Source organism: Amphiura filiformis, unplaced genomic scaffold (genome assembly GCF_039555335.1).
Source record: "Amphiura filiformis unplaced genomic scaffold, Afil_fr2py scaffold_597, whole genome shotgun sequence".
Taxonomy (NCBI): Eukaryota; Metazoa; Echinodermata; class Ophiuroidea; order Amphilepidida; family Amphiuridae; genus Amphiura; species Amphiura filiformis.
The window spans coordinates 981,880-1,005,937 of record NW_027306061.1 but is presented as its reverse complement, the minus strand read 5'-3'; the positions used below and the strand labels follow the sequence as shown (position 1 = coordinate 1,005,937).

General features: G+C 36.0%; 1 protein-coding gene across 1 annotated transcript in view; it reads right to left on the bottom strand.

The window, feature by feature from the left end:
* LOC140145740 (stomatin-like) overlaps positions 1–24,058 on the bottom strand; it is a 286,314-nt gene that overhangs the window by 27,900 nt on the left and 234,356 nt on the right. The window contains exons 4-5 of the mRNA XM_072167420.1: positions 15,495–15,577; positions 12,530–12,733 (exon numbers count right to left, since the gene is read on the bottom strand). Of these exons, the coding sequence (XP_072023521.1) occupies positions 12,530–12,733; positions 15,495–15,577 (287 nt within the window). The remainder of the gene's footprint in view (positions 1–12,529; positions 12,734–15,494; positions 15,578–24,058) is intronic.

Sequence of the window (24,058 nt, the reverse complement as noted above, 5' to 3'; positions counted from 1 at the left end):
ATTAGACGGAGAAATATCCGGGTGAGAATAAATTTATTTAATTTATGTATAATGCGGAGTCGAAATTGTATTTAAATGCATCTAAATAATATTTAATGGTGTTTTCTTGCACACCTAAAAAGTGCTCCAAAACTTTGCAATAGTCCTGTGGCTTTACGCATAATATTAATGTTTGTTTACCAAGTGTGGTTCTATGAATAATTCATGAGGTGTAATTGTTATGTAGGGGCAGGGTTTTACAATGCACATGTAGCCATTATCCAAATAAGGCAAGGCGTAATAAAAGACACGCGCATTATGACGTCAGGGTCCTTGAGAATTTGACATGGGCGAATCAATCGATATCCCGATTGGCAAACAATGACTTCCCATTGCAAATCAATGGCGAATTTTTCCGGTGTCATCGTTTACATTTGAGCCATAGTTTTTACCCGGCTAATTTGGACAAATATTACCAAAGTTACAGCAATTGTCGAATCAGTTTGGCAGCTCGAATTCGGGATGGCAAAATTTAAGCAAATTAAACTATCGCTTTTGATTAAGGCCGGTTCATTTAAGTAGGTTTTTTCACCATCGGATATGTTTTTAGGTAAAGTTGACAGTCGTATTTTAATTTGGTGCCGAATTCAGTTCAAGCAGTGCCAAGAAATATTGTCAGTTTTCTTGAAATTAATGTGGTTTTCATTCAAGGGATCCCTTTTATAGTTAAAACTCAAAAAATGTTGGGATCATTTGGCTTACGAATTTACGTATTAAAAGCTGGAAAATCATAAGTAGAGAATTTACAGATGGTCAATTTTATCTTCCTACTTGTAAATAACAAAATCAATAAAAATAGAATAACAAAAGGGAAGATGTAAGACGCGGGGTAAGACGATGATAATGTCGGTCAACGATTACGTGTTTGGGTTGGGAAATCCCTAATAATGATAATAGTTTTAAGTAGCAAAATATACGGTGTACAGATGATAATATTTAACGCCACTTGTAGCAAAATAGTTCACAAAGGCAATTTATTTTAGCCATAAAAATCTGGAAAAATCCTTGTGCAATTTCCCGCCTCCTCGTTCGTCAAAATGGGGTAAAGACAGCCCGTCACCCCCTGGCTTAATTTTGCGTGACATGCGTTTGTGGTAAAATTTTAGACAATTTCTAGGTGTGATTTCACCTTTTTATGTTAATGCAAGCATATTTTAGGTGATAATTGTTAGTATAACATTAGCAGGCCAGGTTTTTGTGGCTTATTGAAAGGAAGGGTATCATGAGTATATTTACCCTTGGATATTTACCTTCATAATGGACGATTATGTCTAAGCTTACTCTGCATAAAACGATATAATTTACATGACAGAGTCGGTAATGCATTAGTTTTGTTTGTTTGGTTGAATTTGGTTTGATTGTGGCATAATGCCTTACTTAAAAGGTAACCTAGTTTCATCCATAAAGTGGTCATATAGTGTAGGTCTAATTTTAGTCACGGGTTGTAGACAAAATGTATCGAAAAACAAGGATAGCCCCGATATGTCCCTAGACGAGAATTGTTATTGAATACTTGGATTTTGGATTTGGATTGGAAATTTGATTGGACTGGAATTGTAATGTTCTTTTCTTTGGATTTGGATTGAAGTTGGATTTAAAATTGGATGTGGATTGAAAATTGGAAAAAAAAAAATAAATAAAAAAAAAAAATAAATAAATAAATAAATAAAAAAAAAAAATAAAAAATGCAATGCTCTTTTCTTAGGATTGAATTTGGATTGAAAATTGGTTTTGGATTTGGATTGGAAATTTGATTGGACTGGAATTGTAATCTTTTCTTTGGCTTTGGATTGAAGTTGGATTTAAAATTGGATGTGGATTGAAAATTTGAAAAAATAAATAAATAAATAACATTGCAACGCTCTTTTCTTTGCATTGAATTTGGATTGAATTTTGGATTGGAAATTTGATTGGACTGGAATTGTAATATTCTTTTCTTTGGATTTGGATTGAATTTGGATTTAAAATTGGATTAAAAAATAAATAAATAAATAAATAATTGCAATGCTCTTTTCTTTGGATTGAATTTGGATTTGGATTGAAAATTGGATGTGGATTGAAAATGGAGAAGGAAAAAAAAAATAAATAAATAAATAAATAATTGCAATGCTCTTTCCTTTGGATTGGATTTGGATTGAAAATTGGATTTGGATTGAAAAAAAAAAAAATAAAAAATAAATAAATAAATAATAATAATGAAAGACCAGGGTTTATCATGTGTGTTACGGTCTGTGTGAGGGATTTTGATCATAGTTGCATACCTTTTTTAACCTTGCATCCCTTGTTAGGCTTTTATCACAGGCTCAACGGGAATGTGGACGAGCTCTTCGAGTCTTTATAGAACTTGATGGTATTAGTAATGTGAAGTTCAGAAGTTCAACGGTAGATTTTAGATCATAAAACTTGGTGAAGAAGGATCTTGGATAGTTTAATAATCTTGTGGTAAATCTCAGGTCAAATATTTGGATGGTGATTTAAGGAGGAGTAGTTATGAGTGCCGCAAATACATTGGTCATCGCTCTGTTGGCCACAAGGGGTCAATTTAAAGTAAAGTAAAATAAATTGGATGGTCATGAAACCAATATAAAGATATCTAATTAGGAAAAATCGTTAAGCAGGGTCAAAGAACTAATTAATGTAGAAAGAATTTCATGAAAAACGGGGATAAAAAATTCTTGAGGTCAAGTAAGTAAAAGCCGGATTATGTGAAAATTGGGAAAATGTGTTCCCTCATCCCTTGCATTTGTGATACAATGACAAGGATATATTGTGTCAAAGCATTTTATTGTGGATTAAGGGTAATTAAGGCAAAGATTGCTTCAGTTTCTGGAATTAGTAATTAGTAAATGTCATATTTTGAAAGGGTTAAATTTGTATGAGAGTAGATCGCACAAATAAATTGTCATGCTTATCCACATAACACGATGGTTCATAAAATGGTCAGGGAAAGAAATTAATACAAATTAAATATTCATCTGTCTCCTGATAACTTGTGTTGGATCACAAACAAAATCGAGGAGGTTTATTCAAGTTACACAGGGTAATTAGTATAGATGTGCTGGCAGGTTGGTTCCCATTTCTTTCTTTTTCTTTCTTTTATTTATATTGCAGACGATACCAATGACACTTTGATGCTGGTGGTAAGAAACAAGCCTGGCCTGTATGTACATGTACACCTGGACACCCATATAATTGCTAGTGACTACTAGACTTTGTGTGAGGCGACAGTAGACTTTGACATGCACAGCGAAGCATATTGAAAATTTTGTGTCATCTGCGAAACTGAACTTACGCACGAGCAATACAAGGGAGAGCATGCATCTTTTACACAAATTGTACTGTCAGAAGTCTATTGAACCAAATAAATTCTGAAGTTTGGAGTCAAAAAAAAAAAAAAGTTAATACTTTAGGGCTTCTCTTGGTGTATATAATAGCATCGTTTGATCAACCACAGTTGAACTTTGCATGGGAAATTTTAGTTTGAGCATTCCTTCGATGTCGAGTAGTGGAAATTTGGAAGATGGGTTGTGCAGGATTTAGCCATGACCGGCGCTTTGGTAAGGCAACTCAGGAACAAAGGGTTGCATGTACATCGAGAGTGCTGAAATAGAATAAAATAAAGCAAGACATCAGGCAGAATGCTGTTAGCCACATTGGTCCAATATTTCTGACGCAAAATGGAATTAAACAACCCAATCACTGGGTTCTGTATGTGCGGTTGTGCGTAAGTGTACTGGCCAGTGCAAGGTGCCCTACTCGGATCACAAGGCCTATTTTCACTACACAACAGAATAACTCGATTTCTGCCCGAGATAGACGAAAAAATTTTTCAATTGGTAACTAAAAGTATGAAAGAAAGTTAACCATTGTGATGTTGATCATCAAAAAGATCAAATCAACATCTTCATATATTTGAAGAAAGAAGAATTAACTTAAAGAGTCGTACATTCATCCAACTTCGCATTGGTAGTGGACAACATATACAAAAATTTTATACAATTTCGCAGAGTTGGACGAAAACTTTAGGGGACAACATGGGAAATTTCCATTGGACAAATGAATCTCATGGGACTTGGAATATCACTAATATCTGGATTTTTAAAAATTGATTACATTGTAAGTAAAATTGTACAAGAAACAATTTATACAGTGGTGAGCCCTCTGATATTATATTGATGTGTTTTGCGTTACGTAATAGTATGACTACGAGGGTAGAAGTGGTTGAGTACATCACGTCAGGTGCGGTTTATATCTCAACAACACATATATTCTGTTGCACATTTGAAATCGTGCTTGTATTTGTTTGATTAAGTCTGTTAAAGGGAAGTTGGAATCAACTCCAGGTTGGCATGGGGTAGCTAGACTCTGGGGCCAAGTACTATGCCCTCATTTTTTCTAGTTTTTTTGTGAGGTCGCGCAGCCGGCTAGTTATCGCGTTGATTTCTTTCAATATCCTATTGTGACGATACAATGTATCTTGCGGCATATAGAGCCAGCATAATTTAGTAGTGTTATTGTGGAGAATTATATGGATTACAGTCAATATCCAGCAAAGAAATTATAGTGCTGTTTTATGCTAATCAGCAATTAGTGGCACAGAGCCAAACTGTGATTTATATTTCAATGTGCCAACAATAAAATCCTTCATTGAGGTTCCATTTAGTTATCAGTAGCATTATCAAACATAGGCAGATATATCACCATGTAGTTTCTGGTTTTCAAACAGACGCTCTCAAATGCGCTAGTCAACTTTTAAATATGTGCCTCATTCCATTGTGTATCATCCAGGAGCGATAGAGGAGGTTTAGGTAATGATATCCGTGCAGCAAAGTGAACAAACAAGTTTAAGGGGGAATTAACCAAGTTCCTTATAAAATAAGTCCCTTGTGTGGGGTTTTGAATTATCTTTTCTGTATTTATTTATTATGATATATGTATATGTCATAGAATGCTAACATTAAGACTTGATCCCTTGTAACTTCAGGTAGACCACCTGTTGAAGAGTCTCAGGAATTCCACTTGGGAGCGTGGGATCTGTATGCACCAGTACCATAATTTATTGTTGAGTTTCCAGCCATGATATTTGATGAATAATCCACGGGTTCGGGGTCAAACGCTCAGAATTTAGCCTCGGGTGGCGGCCACCAGAGTGCAAGTTTGGATCACATTTGGTTTTGCTAAAACGAGATTTTCTGCGCCTTTGGTCGTTGTTTCGCTAGAGTCTTGGGTTGGGTAATTCGCTCGATTAGAGAATCTCCTATTATATATTTGGCAATTATACGGCTGAGATTTTCTGCGCCTTTGGTCGTTGTTTCGCTAGAGTCTTGGGTTGGGTAATTCGCTCGATTAGAGAATCTCCTATTATATATTTGGCAATTATACGGCTGAGAATTTGTTTGTTTGTTTGTTTGTTTATTTGTTGTAGGTACTGGTGCGGGTCTTAAACAAAAGTCAATAAATGGTTGTCGTGTCTGATTGCCAACATGCATGCAAATTTTGCGTCCGAAAGTGTTTTCAATTTCTCTGTCTTGGGGTAATAAAGTTTAACACAGTGCAACAAGTTAAACTCAATTTACCCTTGCTGAGAAATGGACCAATCCATGTTATTGTTTACCGGGTCAGATGTCAATCATTGTCATGCAGATAAATTTGTATTGTTTGGCTCGACCCGGGAACCAATGGGATTTGCCGCCATGCGGGTTTCGAGGCGTGATTAGGTGGTTTTATTCACTGTTGGTTTTGTATTGGACACGACAACAACAAAAATCTTCCCACCCACCGCGACCTGTGTGGACATGTGAGAAGGAAGTAAAATATAATTATGTGTGACAGTAATGAGATAATGACCTGTATAAATACAGATATATTTTATCTACTACAGGGTAGTGTGTTAAATAATAGCTAATTAAAGCATTTAACTGTCTGTAAGTTTAAAAGAAAAATCAAGAATTATGCTCCCTGTAGATAAGGAGGGAGGAATAAAGAGTTGACGCCGATCATTAAAATTACATGTGACTTGCAATTAATTTCCTTTCTCAGATCTTCATATTTACAATGTACACTGTTTAATTAGATCATGTGTTCAATATGTTGCTACATAAAATTTATATAATTGTTCTGTATCAAACTTTTTAGAATGATAGTTCAAGAGGGAAAGTAAGTCGTCAAAACTATATATATGTACAGGAATTGACAATCGACATTGTTACATGCAGGCACAGGTCCGTGTCATCAAAAACAGTAAAGTAGTCTTTTATAAGGTCAAAGACTTCACACAGTAAGCAAAAGAAAATAATGCTGGGTTTTGAATTATCTTTTCTGTATTTATTTATTATGATATATGTATATGTCATAGAATGCTAACATTAAGACTTGATCCTTGTAACTTCAGGTAGACCACCTGTTGAAGAGTCTCAGGAATTCCACTTGGGAGCGTGGGATCTGTATGCACCAGTACCATAATTTATTGTTGAGTTTCCAGCCATGATATTTGATGAATAATCCACGGGTTCGGGGTCAAACGCTCAGAATTTAGCCTCGGGTGGCGGCCACCAGAGTGCAAGTTTGGATCACATTTGGTTTTGCTAAACGAGATTTTCTGCGCCTTTGGTCGTTGTTTCGCTAGAGTCTTGGGTTGGGTAATTCGCTCGATTAGAGAATCTCCTATTATATATTTGGCAATTATACGGCTGAGATTTTCTGCGCCTTTGGTCGTTGTTTCGCTAGAGTCTTGGGTTGGGTAATTCGCTTTCGATTAGAGAATCTCCTATTATATATTTGGCAATTATAATGGCTGAGAATTTGTTTGTTTGTTTGTTTGTTTATTTGTTGTAGGTACTGAGTGCGGGTCTTAAACAAAAGTCAATAAATGGTTGTCGTGTCTGATTGCCAACATGCATGCAAATTTTGCGTCCGAGTGTTTTCAATTTCTCTGTCTTGGGGTAAACAAGTGTTTTTCTTCCATCTGACCGACCCTCCTCTGATTTTATTCATATCAATTAAGAAATTACACCCTTGTTTTCCAACACCAAAATACCATCCTAGCACAACGAAAAACCAAATCACAGAATCCCTCCTCAAGAGCTTTTCATTTGTAGATAAGTACTTCCCCTATGATAGGTCTCCATAACCATATCTCTTGCTAAAACATAAAACCTTATACCGTAAGCGTTTGTAAGTGATATTCAATTATACTGAGGTCATAAGCACCAAATTGCGTCAAATTCTGTAGCAAGGCGAGTCAATATAATATGACCTGCATAGTACGCAGGTATAAACCTTGGGGATGTGTGACCGTGTAACCGTAGCATTTCCCAAGGCTCTTTTGATCTCCTTCTCTTTCTATTGCTGTCTAATGTACAAATTCTGTTAGTTCTGAATACTACCGTCTGTATAGCTTGACACTATTCTTTAACCCCATGAGAACTACCTGCCGATTGGCGAAAATGAATATTGTGTCTAATTTTGAACCAATCAAAGAGGGCATTAATGAGATCTTCTGCAAATGCAAGTTTGACCATAAATATTTTTTAAGCCTAGTCATAATTGGCAATTAAAGTTATCAACCAATCAGAAATGCTGTTAGATGACCAGTAGTGCCCAATGGGTTATCCACCAAATACAATCTTAAGAATCACTATACCTTTACTGGGCATGTTTGTACTCATCTGAAAGCATTTTATATGTAGATATGAAAGGTGATATCATGACATACAAAATTTCAAAGTTATGAAAATTTGGAGAAATATTTGTTTGTCGTCTGCAACCGAAGAGCATTTGATGGGATGTATACAGCTATTTAACAAACGGTCATCCTCATACCAAGGCAACTAGTTTAGTAGCCACTCACACCTCAATTCAATATTTCCTTCCAGCTGATTTTGACAACAAAATTTCATTTTTGAATATTTTGAGAAATATTTACATGTCGTCTGCAACTCAGATGAGCATTTGGTGGGATAGGCCTATACAACTATTTAGCATACAGTCATCCTCAGACCAAGGCAACTAGTTTAGTAGCCATTCACACCTCAATTCAATATTTCCTTCCAGCTGTTTTTGGCAACAAAATTTCACACATTTTTGAATATTTTGAGAAATATTTACGCGTCGTCTGCAACTCAGATAAGCATTTTGTGGGATATACAACTATTTAGCATACAGTCATCCTCAGACCAAGGCAGTCCTGTAGCAACTCACACCTCAATTTCAAATTTCCTTCAGGTTGTTTTTGAGCAAACAACAACTTGCACTGGGAAAACAAAATGTGACTAACCATCCACAATGGGCTGTTCCAGTTGAAATCCATACTCCCTATGGAGACATGACCTTAATCTCACACACAAGGTGTGAGAATTTCAAACGGTGTCTCCATTTGAAATCTACACCCCTGTGTGGGAGATTAAGGTCATGTCTTCCATAGGGGGTGTGGATTTCAACTGGAATAGCCCAATATAGATGTCATGACTGCAGAAGCCATCTTGTGTCACTAGGATCTAAAACATGCTCATCCACCGGTAAACAGTTCTTTAACCCCAATACGCTACTACATGTATAGAATGACCTTTGAGTATGCTGGGTACAAAAACTCATACTCCACACCTTCAGGTCAACTTTTGAGCTATGTTTGTTGTATACAGGTTATTGAACCTTGCCATCGTGAGATGAGACCATTAAGCTTATAGTATGTATTCCAATTACTTTATCACATGCACAGATACGGGATTTGTCAAACGTTTTAACTGAATGGTGTTGATCCTTGTGTTTTATATGGCAACTTGGTCCTAATATTGATTATATTTCTATTTAGAGTTGACTAGTTTCTAATGGTTTCTGCTTCAGGGGTTGTCTTCCAATCATACAGATGTCAGCACTCAAAACTCAAGTATAGTAGCTTATAGTAGCATATAAACGAATCAGACCCTTTTTATCTGCAATTCTGCATGCAAAGTTCTACTGATCACAGTTTAGACAGTGCTGTGTCACTTATACATACAGCGATAGGAAACATGACACACTATTTTGCTACTTATCTGTGCGGCAGCTTCATTTTAACCAAAATTTATAAAGACCACTGACTATAATTATTTCATACAAACTAAATTTTAAAATCAGAAATTCTATCCCAATTAACATGTGTCAAAGGAAATGCATGCATAACTCATTGGTTGAGTACTGTTGTAAATTTTGTGGGCACATGAACGGACATACTTAACACACACTAAACAAGGGGCTTCATACCCGTGCTTCATATTCGTTCCAGCTATAATATGTTTTTGCTCTCAAAAGGATTTATAAATTAATGTAGCTGACTTGAAAACTACACCCTTGCAGAAAAATAGCTACTTTGTCAAATTAATTAATGTCACTTCATTTAAACTCTAAAGCATAGCAAAGAAATGTCTTTTGGGACTTTTATAGAAATTGTAACAGTTTTTCTTTCTTTACTTTTTTGACAATTCCATAAATTTGTTTCAATTTGTGTAGCCTACAGGGAAGGTACTATGGTTTCAGGGTGGTTAATAAGCTTAATTAATATATATATAATATCTAAATCCTCTTATCAGATATTTTAAAATGTTTCCTTTTAAGAAAATTTCCCATATTTTTTCTTTTATTGAAAGTTAGAAACACTATATTGTAAAAGAAACACTTTATTTAAGAAGCCTGGAGAGAGAATTTATATAATATTTCTAGATATTAAAAAAGTTTTTTATATGATACCTCATTTGCTAAAATTGGATCTGTAGTTGGCTCCATTTGGGTAATTTAGTGTCTAGATAAAATCAAAAAATATGAAAAAGTACCAATATTCCTTTTAAACGTATCATTCAGTATCATTAAAGTCATAATAAATCATCTTTTTATATGAATTTGGTTAATTTGTTTAAAATCTGATTTTTTGGCATACATGGCCATCCGACACAAATGGGCTGTGAATGCAGGCATTTTCACTTTTTGAGACGTTGGACATGCAAATGCTCCTCAAATTAAGCTTTACAATTATATATTACATAGCATTCCCTATTACTTGATTGGAAGGTAGTAAACAGTCAGAAATCTGGGTGTTTTTTTTGTGTGTGGGGGGGTGTGTGTGTTTTAAAGATTCAATGGATCATACTCTCAAAACTAGGTCAGCTGACATGGCCCGTTTGTGATGGATGATGTTTACACATATCCCAACTTACACCTAATTGGACTCGGTCAAATTCATTGGCTTGTAGGAACACAAGCACTTTTGAATTAATGTTTTAATTCAGACATTAAATCCACCATAGAACAACACAGTTAACAGCAGTTAACATTTTTTCAACTTGCAAAAGTGACATAGTTTTGGCTATCGATCAATCTGAAACAGGAAGTAAACAAAGATCATCTCTTTTCTCTTTTCTGCAAAAGTAATCTGGTATAAATTCAGCTCTTGACCTTTGTCATTTTGAACCACATCTAATGACACTTTTTACCAGTAGAACAAAATAATTGAGTGAGTTAACACTATTGCACCTTTGTATCAAAATAAAAGTATGATAAGGAATGGGTTCTCATATTTGTTGGGAGGAAATGATAATAAAAATACAGGGATTTATAACATGGGACTTATATGCAACAAGTGGAGCTCAAGTCGCTGTTGTTAAGCTCAACTTAGCCTCTGCAATACTTTCTGGATCTTATATTATCTCCAGGGATGCAACCTGCACCACTAGAGATATTTCTTGGTTTCAGGATCAAAAGATTAAGACTTTTCATAACACTCTTTAAACAACTGATGAGCAATCATTAAACTCCAACTGGAATGACCCCCGTTATTTTGAACCACATTTGGTGACACTTTCAACCCAGCCAACGGACATGAGACTTGGTACATCTCACTGTGGGCAGAGGGATTAGACCATGCCCTTTTTACTTTTGTGAATCCTTTTTACCAGGGTACCCTTTTTATTGACAAAGTCTGGACCCCTATACTTTTACAAGTTGTCCAAACCATGCTGTGTTATGATGTTAGTCCTCTTAAGGATACGATACATGATTTACCAACAAGTGACTCATTTCGGAATGCGATCATGAATTTTGAAGAAAAAAAAGTTTCCACAGGTTTCGTTGGGATTCAACCAGAGATTCAAACTTCCTTCGACACGCTGGCGTCTAGCGCTTTACTGCTCGCCACGGTGGCAGTTGAGTGGAGGAGTGTAATGATAAATCTCATAATGCCATCTTTAGCCTTTTGTTTACTAAAAAAAGACGCGTTTTGTACCCAGGGGGGCAACTCATATATAAAAGTTGTAAGCATGCGTGTCAATGCACTTCAGAAAAGCACCCTTAACAAGGACAACCATTGTGTCTTCAAATGACCCTTAACAAGGATAATGGTTTGTTAACCATACCCTTAACAAGGACAAAGTTACAAGTGGATTAAATCCAACCCTTAGCAAGGATGCATGATCAGTTTTGAAGAAAAAAGTAAAAGACATCAACTTTCAAGGTTTCTTATTTCCTTTATTATTATACTCTAATTGGATACTTCCTAACTGGATTTGGTATGCTTAGGCCTACTCGGTTATCATTATTCAACATAATTATCCCCTACATTATTAGGGCAGTATATTTTATTATGACGATTGTAGGGGTAGGAATGTGATTTGATGTAACTACCCTTAGCATGGACACATGGTGTCAAAAATGACACCCTTATTTGCTATAATCAATGATTTTGAGACCCTTACCAAGGGCCCGTGCGGGCTCGTGTTGCAGTAGAAGAAACCACCCATATTCCGCGTTTTTGTTCACACGCATGCTTACAACTTTTTATATGAGTGGCCCCCCTGGGGTTTTGTAAAGATAGATTAGCCGTTTTATGCATAAAGAGCACGAACGTTTGGGAATGGTTTCAAACAAATAATAAAGACACTGATGTGATGATGAAATTGCGTAAGTCAGGAAATATCTGCGTTGCAATGTTTTGTTTTGGTTTTAGGAATTTGACCTTAAAATTTACGACTTTTCAAATGATTTTTTAATGATAGAGTGAATCCCCTGGCCCTCTATAATTACGCACAAAAGATCGAGTCCCCTTAATCAGTTTACATTATGAGTATCTGCAAAGTAACAACTGCATGCTGATGTGATATTGTCAACCTAAAATAAAACAAATGTAATGCTTTGTACATTGGGTTGACATCCTGATATTATGGTTTGCACTGCTTTGCAGTGTGTGCTGCACAATAAACACTGTGTTGAATGGAATTACTTTTTTCAATGTTCAGATGTTTGGCAATTTTTTGTGGAAAATAAGCTGATTTTATCTTTCAAAAACAATAAATTATAAATTCTTAGTTTCAAACGATCTCACACTTTTACTTGACTCCCGGTGTTGATCAATTCATCATCCTTCACTCCTTCACTCACTTCACAAAACACAACTTTTCTGATTTTCCGACTCTATCAGACCGGCACGCATACACCCACAGTGCATCCACAGTTAATGTTGTCTTACCTGCATATAATGACTGATTCCTTCTCTGTCTGAGAGTATTTCTGAGAGATTCTTTGTGCCCAGTACATTTCTAAGTGTTGTCTGTGCCAGGAGTCTTGTTGAGGCATTTGCATTTTCCACATTGGCAATTGAGATAGTTGCATTTTGAACTCTGTAGTAGACCACTGCATCCACTGATACTGTTACACTGTCCTTGGTTAAAACCTATACAGAATAGACATACAGAAAAGATAGTTTGAACGATACAGTGTTAATTCTCGCGTTTCACAATACGATGCGCCTCCAGCGGTCGCTGAGGCCAAAATACGCAGTGCATCATGGGGAAATGAGTCGACATCCAAAGCCCGCGTAATATGAATATAATACAGGAACATGCATCATTGTGGATTTAAATGTCATTATAATGATGTTACATGCGAATGCACACTAAAACAACAATTTACAACTATAGTAGATCCATTTTCTATCTATTGATCACAGGGAATCCTTCGTGGAGCTGTTTTCAACACATTTATTATCACACTCGCGTGAAAATTCAATAGCAGCTAGAACAGCAATGTCGACTCTGGATTCGAAAATTTGACTGCCAAAAGCAACCGTTGGCGGCGCATCGTATTGTGAAACGCGAGAATTGTGACATGCTGTAAACATGGGGCCGATTTTCAGCTATCCGATGTATCAATGCCCCCTTTTTCGAGGTAAATTTTGCCCAGATTTTCTAGGCCAACGGCTTAATTTTGCCTCATTGTAGCCAACAATTTATGGAAAATTTGTCAGAAGTATGCCAGTTTCTTTTAAATTTGATGACATTTTTGGTTTTGGCCCTATACGTATGACTCAAATTTTCTTGAAAAATTTACAACACTGATTGGTTCTCTCTCTTTTTGCAGGGACCAAACCTGCTGCCTCCCTTCCCCTCTGGCTATGCCATTGTAGCCGCACGAATGGGTTTAAAAATCAAATGACACTGTCTTCAAATATACAAGTACCTTGGTGTATAACTTTCATTTCATCCATAGACCTTTTCAGCAGCTGATCAGAAATATTTATAAATTAGTTCCGAAAAATTTTGTGTGGTAAACCAAAAAATCTTGACCAACGTGTGGCAAGAGTGTGTCTAAGGCTGCGATCACATAGAATATACTATGTGAACTCAGCCTGATCGAATGAGCGTATTTCAGTATAGCTTAATACCGAATACCGTGATACTTCTATGTGATCGCAGCCAAATGGTATGATTTTCACATCAATCAATATGTACCGTGTGTTGTTCTTACTTGAAGCAGTGTATTAAATGGGGTGTTCATGTACTGCATGATCGAATAATGTATTCAAATTTGCTGAAATTGATTGGCTGAGTTAGTTTTGATGGTCAAGCATGATTGGTGATGGTGTTTTCCGTAATGTTCCGTAAAATGGTCTCATGAGGTGGTAAATCATATTGGGCTGTTCCAGTTGAAATCCATAAACCCCTCATATGGAAACTGTTTTAGTGAAAAGGACCCTATCAAAATTGGCCTGAACGCAGGCAACGCACAGGTCACGCTTAGTGAACACAGATCGATACTGTCAACATGAGGTCAACGAAATTGGAGGATCAGTCGATTGGTTTGTTGCTATTTTAACCACTTTATATTGTGTTTTATTGCACACAAAAACACACCTTTTATTCTGTATTACTTATTTTGCAATATTGTGGTTGCAGAATAATACAAAAATTAAAAATTTAATTACAATTTGGCCACAAATACGAAAGAATCTACACGAACTTTGCGAAGAAGCTTGTCCGTGTTACACACAATAGCCCACTTAACCTCTTCAGCGGGTTGTTTGTTTACTTCCTGATTGATTGGCTTTGCGTATTCAATGCGTCGAAATGTTTAGGTCTGTGCAAACGACTAGGATATGACGGCCTGATGTCTAGATTTCAGTCCGACTTCGAATTCACGATTTTTTCTTTCTTGAACACACACGCGTTTTAATCTGAAGACATCAAAATGAATGTTACATCAATGGAAAGCGGTCACTTTGAAGAAATTTTACTCAAGAGATCCAAGTGATTAGATGGCACTGTTTATTTTTCTGGTGAAGAGAAGCTGACTAGAAGCTCCTGGTTTTTCAATAAACGCGAAATTTACACTGAAATTTTTGCGATTTTTGACTAAAAATAAAAAGTTTACCACTAGATACACGAGTCTAAACAAGTTTCAAGCATGTTTATTTTTGAAGAAATCAAAAGATCACAGTATTAGCTCCATGTAACTAGCGGATCCAAGTTATATCACTACAAATTATGTTTCGGTGGCAAGAGATGTAAAAAAGGACCCGATTTTAGCCCGTGTTTCCATAGGAGTTCAAGAGTGGAATAGTTCGGAAAATCTTAAAAGTTTCAATATGATGGAAAACATGACCTTATTAAATCTCCTGCACAGGGGGTGTAGATTTCAAATGGAGTCAAAACTTCAGGTAACCTCTTTTGAAATTCTCCTTGTGTGGAAGATTAAAGGAATGTTTTTCAACTGGAAAAGCCCATTACATATTCCTCAATTCATCTTTATCATAGTTTTCATTTAGTTTTATTATGATACTGTTGTGTCGAAAAGATAACAGACCAATTGCAAACAGTCAAAGTCTCAGCATCACCCAATAATGAAGACCGATTGTTCCATGAAATGCAACAGGCCAAACTGCTAGGCATGTACCGCATAGTTTTACGGCCTTTTGCGTAAACGTGAAGACACACAAAGCTCTATCACGTACACGCAATATCGTGTACACGCAAAGGCACACAACGCTGGTGATTGTTAGACATGGCACGATGGAACAATCGACCCTCATGAATATGCGAGAATTCACAGCATACAAAACACAGGGACTTTGACTGGTTGCAAATGGTCTGTAGTAGTCTGTGGGTACTGTCCTTAAATTTAATTGTTGTAGCTTGGTTTCATTTCATTAGACTTACCTCTTGAGGTGGTACATCAAATGATACTGTCCTCAAGTCTACCTTGGTGTAGCTTTCAATACAAGGCAGAACAAAGAAAATACCTGAAATCAAACAAAACAGGGAAAAACATCAATTAATATTGTGATATAATAGCATTAATTTGCTCTACTTGCATAAGAAGTACTCCACACCACGATACCCAGCAAAACATTTTCAACATTATTCACAAAAGGTTAAAAAAGGTTGTCACAAAACAGTTGAATGTCGAGTTATATAAATATAAATAGGGTATAAGAGGTTTCGTAACATTCAAAAATATTGTTTGAAACTTACTAAATACTGTTTAACATAATGTTATTAAGTGTTGACAAAATATTTGGCGAAAAATGTTTACAAATTATATTTTATAATAACATTTTTAAAAACATTAAAAAAAAATGTTGCTGCAGTGTGTTTTCATACAAAATGTTTAAAAACATTTTCATGACCTTTATAAAACCCGACATTTAATGTTATTATAAAATAATATTTTTACCAGAACCAAACCCTAAAATATAACATGTTTTATGAACATTTTGTTTTTACTGGGTAGTTCAAATAGCCCATGAACACGGTTGAGAATAATTATTTAAACTAAATGGCAATTTACCATAATTATAGCAATCATCATAACTCTGCATCAAATTGCTAGTAACAAATTATATTTTCTAACCTTTTATGAATAATGTTGAAAACATATTTTTGTGTTACCTGGGAAGGGTCTAAAGCGAGATATACTGAGAATGTTACATGATGAACTTACTTAAAATGCCCACATAGATGGAGATAAAACATAATGGCATGAAAAGTCAAAGTAGCTTTAACTCTCTTCACGCGGGAGTCGACTGCAGACGACAAGTTTCAATTTTTTTTTTTAATTCAAAAATGTAAATTTTCATGACCATATTTGGACTCAGCATGAAAAATGCATTAAAATGAGTACAAACAAGCCTAGTATTGATTCAGTTGTTTTTAAGATAGCTCTTGATATTCTGAGAAAATGTTTCAACACTTCAACTTTTTCCGTTGAAGCACATGGCTAGCATGCAGAGCATTAATGTAGTTTGAATAGTTCATTACCGATTACCACTCTAATGGCCCATCATAATTATGGTTTATGTGGGCGATATATGTCTACATTCTATCTTGGTTCCATCAAGTGTATTTACTTTTCATTAATTACGCACCCAATTAATTATGCGCTTTGCTTGCTTAATTACCCACTTTAATGGCTTTTTATTTTATCAAATGAAGTACGATATTATAACTGCCAAATTTGAAATGGATAACAAGTTTACGAGTGGATATTCATAGTGGTAGATGATTCAAGAGTTTAATTTCAATACTACACAATTTTTTGCTGACCTTGAACGTTTTGGCTAGGTCAACTAGCATCTTCAGCAGATGGTTATGCTGTGATATCTTGTCTACTTATTATGTCATCAATAGGGACTATCCCGATTGTAGACAAGATATCATCACAGCATCGTTAATTGCTGAATACAAGGCTACCTAGCAAAAACATTGTAGCGAAAGCTATGTGGAAAACAATGTTCGCTATGTCGAAGTTTCACCCCGGGAGTTTCATTATATCAAAAATAAGGTTCACTATGTAATGTTGAATGTGAAATAAGGTTAGCTAAGGTTAAGGATAGGTTTAGGGTTAAGGATAGGACTAGGATTAGGGTAAAGGTAATGGTTAAGGTGAAAATACTTTTAACTGTTAAAAAGTTAAAAATCACTTTAACTGTTGCTTTCTATGGGATAGAAAATTTGTTGTAAAAATCACTCAATTGGGCTACCAAATCACTAGTTTGGTAACCCTGACATCCTGCCTTCACCCAATTATACTGGGCTATTCCATGACTTTAATCTTCCACCTGAATGGATGGGTGAGTCCATTCGAAATCTATTCCCCCTCAATGTGGGAGATTAAGGTCATGTCTTCCATAGGGGGTGTATGGATTTCAGCTGGAATAGCCCAATTTTAACTGATTTCAATGTCTAATGGATTTCATTATTGCTTCAGTGTCAAGTCACAGAAATAAATTGCAATTTTTACCATGGTCCATCAAAAGGGTAATCAAGTAATAGCTGGCCTACTTCTTTCTAAAAGCTGTAATTGGGAGCAAATACATTGTTTAATTACTCTGCTGTGGTCATTAAGCTCCGATTATTTCTGGTCGTTCTACTTCAACAAGAAGATCTGAGGGGGTGTTCTTATGAGGATATGGGATGTGAAGCCGGTTTGGGTGGGGGCATTTTAGTACAGGGTGTAATTTTCAGCCATTTTAGTTTTCAGCCATTTTAGTTTATATAACCCTTAATTTCATGAAAGTTTGCTTTAAGAAAGGGTGTGGTTTTTTTTTTCAAAATTTTCTCAAACCAAATTTGCAATCATTTTCCAAAAATCAACATAATATCAGGTCTGTTTTTCTTCAAATTTGGATTAAATTTGGATAGTTTATTGGAGTCCCAGCCACATCCCTGCCCAAAGTTGAGACCTCTCAGAAGGAAACACAATGACTGCATGATGTCTACCCTTATTTCAGTCCAGTGCATGCATGTTTACTGTGTTTATTAAGAAAATTTCATTGATGGCAGTCAATGGCATTGTTCTTTGCCTGGCAGCATGCATGGTCATACCCTGTTCTCTCAAGCCTATCAACAGACCAGTCATTTACCTTAAATTGTTTGTAAACATTGGGCTATTCAATTTAAAATCCACACTACCCCCTACTGAAGATTTTGAAAATGTCTTCAGGGTGAGTATGAATTTCTAATGGAATGAATACATTCCATTTGAATTTCATATACCCTCTATAAAAAAGATTCAACCTGAATATTCCACAGAGCAAGGGTCAGTTTTAAATAAAGTTATAGATATGCTAATTACATTTGAAACTCATACTCCCTATGTGAAAGACATTTCCCAAATCGTCCACAGGGAGAGTGTGGACTTTAAATGGAATAGTACATTGCTGTAACCTTGTATATACTTTTAAATGAAAGTATGCTTTAATATGCTTTCTTAAGGATGCTATCTTCTGAAGATAGCATGAGTTGGTGAAAATACATATTTTATATGTATGTCCCCTCCTACTTGACTGTCCCCTCCAAGGCAATTGTTTAGCTTCTAGTATAATTTACCAGGCGACGGTAACTCGACTTGACAATTCACATCATGAAACATATATTGGACTAACCGCTAACTCGTTCAAAACACGCTTTAATTGCCATAAGAGTGACTTTAATAACAGTGACAAAAGGCATTCAACAACATTAAGCGAGTACATTTGGAAATTAAAGGATAAGAAAATACCTTATTCAACTGAATGGAAATTAATCAGTCGGGCTAAGGCCTATTCAACTACCAACAAACTATGCAGACTTTGTCTAGAGGCAAAATACTTCATCATATTTAAGCCTCATCTCTCCTCACTGAACAAAAGGAATGAGCTAATAAACACTTGTAGACACAGGAAGAAGCATCTCTTGATCAACTACAACTGATCAATATATCAAGTATTGACTGCCTTCATGAACTTGAACTGCTTATATTATGTTATGTAACCATTTTTGACCGTAAATGTATGCCAATTAAACTGTCTAAAGATCTAGCACTAGCTCCGCGCGCTTTTTTACGCTCGGTGATCGCTTCATTGCCGCCACTTCGCCGGCGCGTGAGCATTCAGCGCTAGAAATAGAAATCAGTTTCCAGTGATAAGCATATTCTGACGAGTGTAGGTCGGCTTCGGCTGGCTTGCATGAAACAATATTGTAAATAATGCTTTAATAAATCACCAAGTCTATTTTAAATGTATTTTATATTATATAGTTTTTTATAATAATTTAACATTATGTTTGAGAATTCAGTTTAGGTTATATCTTTAAATTTATCATAAACTTGCATTAAGGGCTGGGGTATGACGCGTTTGGACAGTATTTATTTTGGGACATCAGAGCACATCAGACATATCGAATTGCATTCTGAATCTGAAGAAATGTCATTCTGATATCAAATAATTTTCATTTTTGAAATTGCAATTTAATACACATTTTATGGCAAATCATTAAAATTGATATTTTTGATATTTAACAGTACTTGAAGTAAACTTTATAAATCTGATGATTTATACTTAAAGTGTATGTAGGTGGGATGAAAAGCCGACGATCAATTGAAAATTTTGACCTTTTGTATTGAAGATATGGATTTTTTTTTCCCCAAAACACCAAAAAAATAGGTCTTTTTGGGAAAAAATCCATATCTTCAATATGAAAGGTCAAAATTTTCAATTGACCGTCGGCTTTTCCTCCCTGCTACATACACTTTAAGAATATATCATTAGATTTATATAATTTACTTCGAGGACTGTTATATATCAAAAATTTGTCATAAAATTTGTATTATATTGTGATTTTCAAAAATGAAAATTATTTGATATCAGAAAGACATGCTTCAGATTCAGAATGCAATTCGATAGGTCTGAGGTGCTCTCATGTCCTACAAAAAATACTGTCGAAACGCAATAAACGCTCATTTTAGATCCCTTAACTCAAGGAAAATTGTCAAGAATCTAGCCCCAGAATTACATAGGCTACTACTGCATGATTTCTATGACTTCTTTGCATTTTTGTCACGGACAAAGAGTAGGAGGAATACACCTACACTAACTTTTCTAGGATTTTTGTAACATATCATGCAATCCTTTGAGTACCGTATGTAACTCTACACATGTCAATCAAGTAGGACCACATCATCCCGGTGACAAAGTTTGTTACTAAAAACATGTACTATTAAAAGAAGAGGAGTGCTATCTTCAGAAGATAGCACATGTTGGTTAAAATACATATTTGATATTATGTTAAAGAATTCAGTTAAGATTAATATAACTTTGGATTGATCATGAATGCTATTATATCAAGAGATGAGTCTCTATTTTGACTTCTTAGTACACATGTGTCATGCACTTTCTGTATATGTTGGGTACCAAACATCAATTCCAAAATAAGAAAGTCAAATTTAATAACTACAAGCTTGTGAACTTTTTAACAAGAGATGAGTCTCTATTTCAACTTCTAATAATACACATAATTAATTCGCTGCCGTAGTGCACGTTAGTAACCATTGGTTACTGCTCCAAGCCGGGGCTCATACACCTGTTCCGAATTTTGATATGCCATACGTTTTGTGTTGTGATCATTTCGATCAGTGGTTCGTAACAAAGAAAGCGTGATCCAGTTGACCTAGCAACGGTCATATTCTAAAGTGCACTCACTATGGCCCACAAGAGCCTCATCCCAATGACATAGTCCAATAACCTCAATTACATAATCATAGTGCAAAATTTGACCTCAAGTTGCAGAATATGAGTTTTTGTACCTAAATCTTCAAAGGTCATTCAATGAATGTACAAATGTATTGGGGTTTAAGAACTGTTCCCCTGATAGATGAGCATGCTGCGGATCCTAGTGACTACGACAGCGAATATCCACATAACTGAACACAAGCTTATAAACTTTCTCCAAAATGATGAGTTTCCAATAATCACTACCTGATACATCACCCATTCAACCCACTCATGTATCCTTGTATATTAATCTCAAAACTGCCTACATTACCTTTGACAATCATAACAAGTTACAGCACCCATCCTGAATTTTAACTAGAAATCTTTCTTTATCAAATAACACAGTTGACCTATATCCCAAACCCTTAACAGTGACAGGTGCTCACCCACACATATACTTAACCCTCTTAATCTAATATTATCAACACTAGGATCCACAACATGCTCATCTATTAGGGTACAGTTCTTTAACCCCACTACATTGTACATTCATTGAATGGCCTTAAAAAATTTGGGTACAAAAACTCATACTCTGCAACTTGAGGTCAAATTTTGCACTATGAATGTTAAATTGAGGTTATTAAACTATGCCATTTGGATGAGGCCATTGTGGTCCATAGTGTCAGGATTCTCTGTCAGAATGGAGCCCATTTCTGGGATTCTTTGCAGGAAAAATGTTTATCAAAGAAACATGATGGGACAACTTTAGGGTTCCTTACAGAGCAATGCTAAGATCACTGAATCAATATTCATAGTAACACATAGCAAATCAGAAAAGCAGTTAGAAAAGTATGTGGCGTGCATAATTATTGTAAAATTACACCCATTTGCAGTTCTGCATACTATGCGCAGTTTGTTTGCTTTACACACTTAAAACTACGGGGTCAAAAAATGACCCAAACGGGGTCATTTTTGACCCCAGCATAGTTATCAACTAAACACCATACCACTAACGGGGTCATTTTGACCCCATTGGTATTGCAATGACTACGTATTTGGGTCAAATAGTAACCCCATTGGGGTCAAAATATTACCACATTTTGGGGTCAAATGAAATGACCCCTTCAAAAGGGTTGCCTTATTGGGTTACTTAATGACCTCAAATGAAATGACCCATTTGAAAGGGTTGTTTTATAGGGTTACTCAATAACCACATTTAGGGGTTGTTTGGATTTTTTTAGTAGGCCTATGGTCATGCTGGTCCCACCAGGACATAAGTGTGTTTCTGCACAGAGAAAGCATTACATAAACAGCAAACTGCAAAATGCATCTGTGTATCACACTCACACACAGTCAGTCATCGCCTATGACAGTTCACGTATTATAAGCTTACATGATATAAGCTTATAACAACTGCAGCCAAGACACCAGCCACGACAGCATGAAATTGGAATGAATCTGCGTGCATAGACAAGGGTCTATGCATCCTTGCAGTCTCACTTTTCAACTAACTTTTCATATCATCCATCATGCAGACAAGCACACACGACAATCCGCTGAGCTGCACAATCAGAACAAATATGGCGCTGATGTGACCACGTGAGCCGATGCACACCGTGTGTGCAAATAGTTCCGAAATGCAAGTCATTATTAAGTTGACAAATTTGGTAACTTCGGTCAAAAAATTAGTTTTATTTATTAATCAACAAACATTAATTGCAGCTCATGTTTAAACTCATTTATGAATTGAGATTTTCAAAGCGGAAGATTGAAACTGATATCAATGCGTGACGGTATCGGCAAAATGACCACTAAGTTTTTGACCACGTTCGTCGTGGCTAAAATGACCTCGTGAATGTGGTCAAATTAAAACAGTACAACCCCTTGAAGGGTCAAAACAACCCCAAACGTGGTCAATTCAAAATGACCACGGAAAATATAACCCCGTAGTTTTTAGTGTGTAGGGGTGTCTACGTTTACACGTTTCACGTTTAACTGACCGCAAATTGCACTATCCATTTAGAAAAATCACCAACAGTTTAAACGGAAAAACAATTTAAAATAATTTTTTCCCTCTTTTGGAGTGTCCCTGGACCTAGCACAAAATGCTAGGACCATTCGTGTTGACATTAAAAAAAGAAAAAGTAAAATAGACCCTAGTGTTTTTAATATGCAAAGTTATAATTAATGTTCATGTCATACTCTATTCAAAACGGATACAAATTCAATGCATTTTTGCAAGTTATATGAAACACCTGTGTTTGAAGTGGTCAAGTGCCCCTCTTGTTTAAATATATCTCTCATAATAATCATAATACTAATCATGGCGTGTCCGTCCGTCCGTCTGTCCGGCTAACGCGTATCGCGTGCGCGCGGTGTGCTATCGCGTAGTGCGCGGAGTACCGATGGGCGCAGTGCGAGCATCGGAAAGCATTACAGTGACTAACAGGTGCATCTCATCGGACCAATAGGCCTATTTTAAAGACATGATTAACATAAAAATCATCAGTTATGGTAAGGCCTATGTAACCCGTTTGCATTCACATTTCTCCCAATTGAATTGACGGCCTACATCCAGACACTACTAGAATTTTGGGGTATTTTTGGGTCCTCCGATGTGGTAGCAGGACAGGGCTTGGAAGAGGCGAACGGTGGATTTTCAGATTATGGGTTCCGAAGTACAGTAAGCATCACAGCTACAAAACAGAGTTGATAGTTGTGTCTTAATCATTGAGAGTATTGTGGGTAACGGGTGTTGGATAATTAGAGATAGGCCTATCACGAGAACCGCCCAACCCGAGAACTGCGAAATCTAGTATCATATAATAGGCAGGATAGGCAATGCCTAAAGGTACAAACTCAAATTTAAAACTTTGATGTTAAACTGGTCCACATTAATGCGACACTTTAAAAAGGCAAATAACAATGAGATATGAAACCAAAAACGCTTACATTGGGCTATTCCAATTGAAATCCATACACCTCTATGGAAGATATAACCCTAACCTCTCATGCAGAGTGTGCAAATTTCAAATGGAATCACCCATTCAGGTATTGTAACCTCATAATGAAATTCTCACTCCCTGTGTGGAAGATTAAGGTCATGTCTTCCATAGGAATATGTATGGATTTCAACTGGAATAGCCCATTACATGAAATATCAAGACTAGTTGTTGACAGGTGGATATCAATGTCAATATTTACAATAAATTATGCACTCACAACAGTCCAGGCTACTTGAAATTATACCTG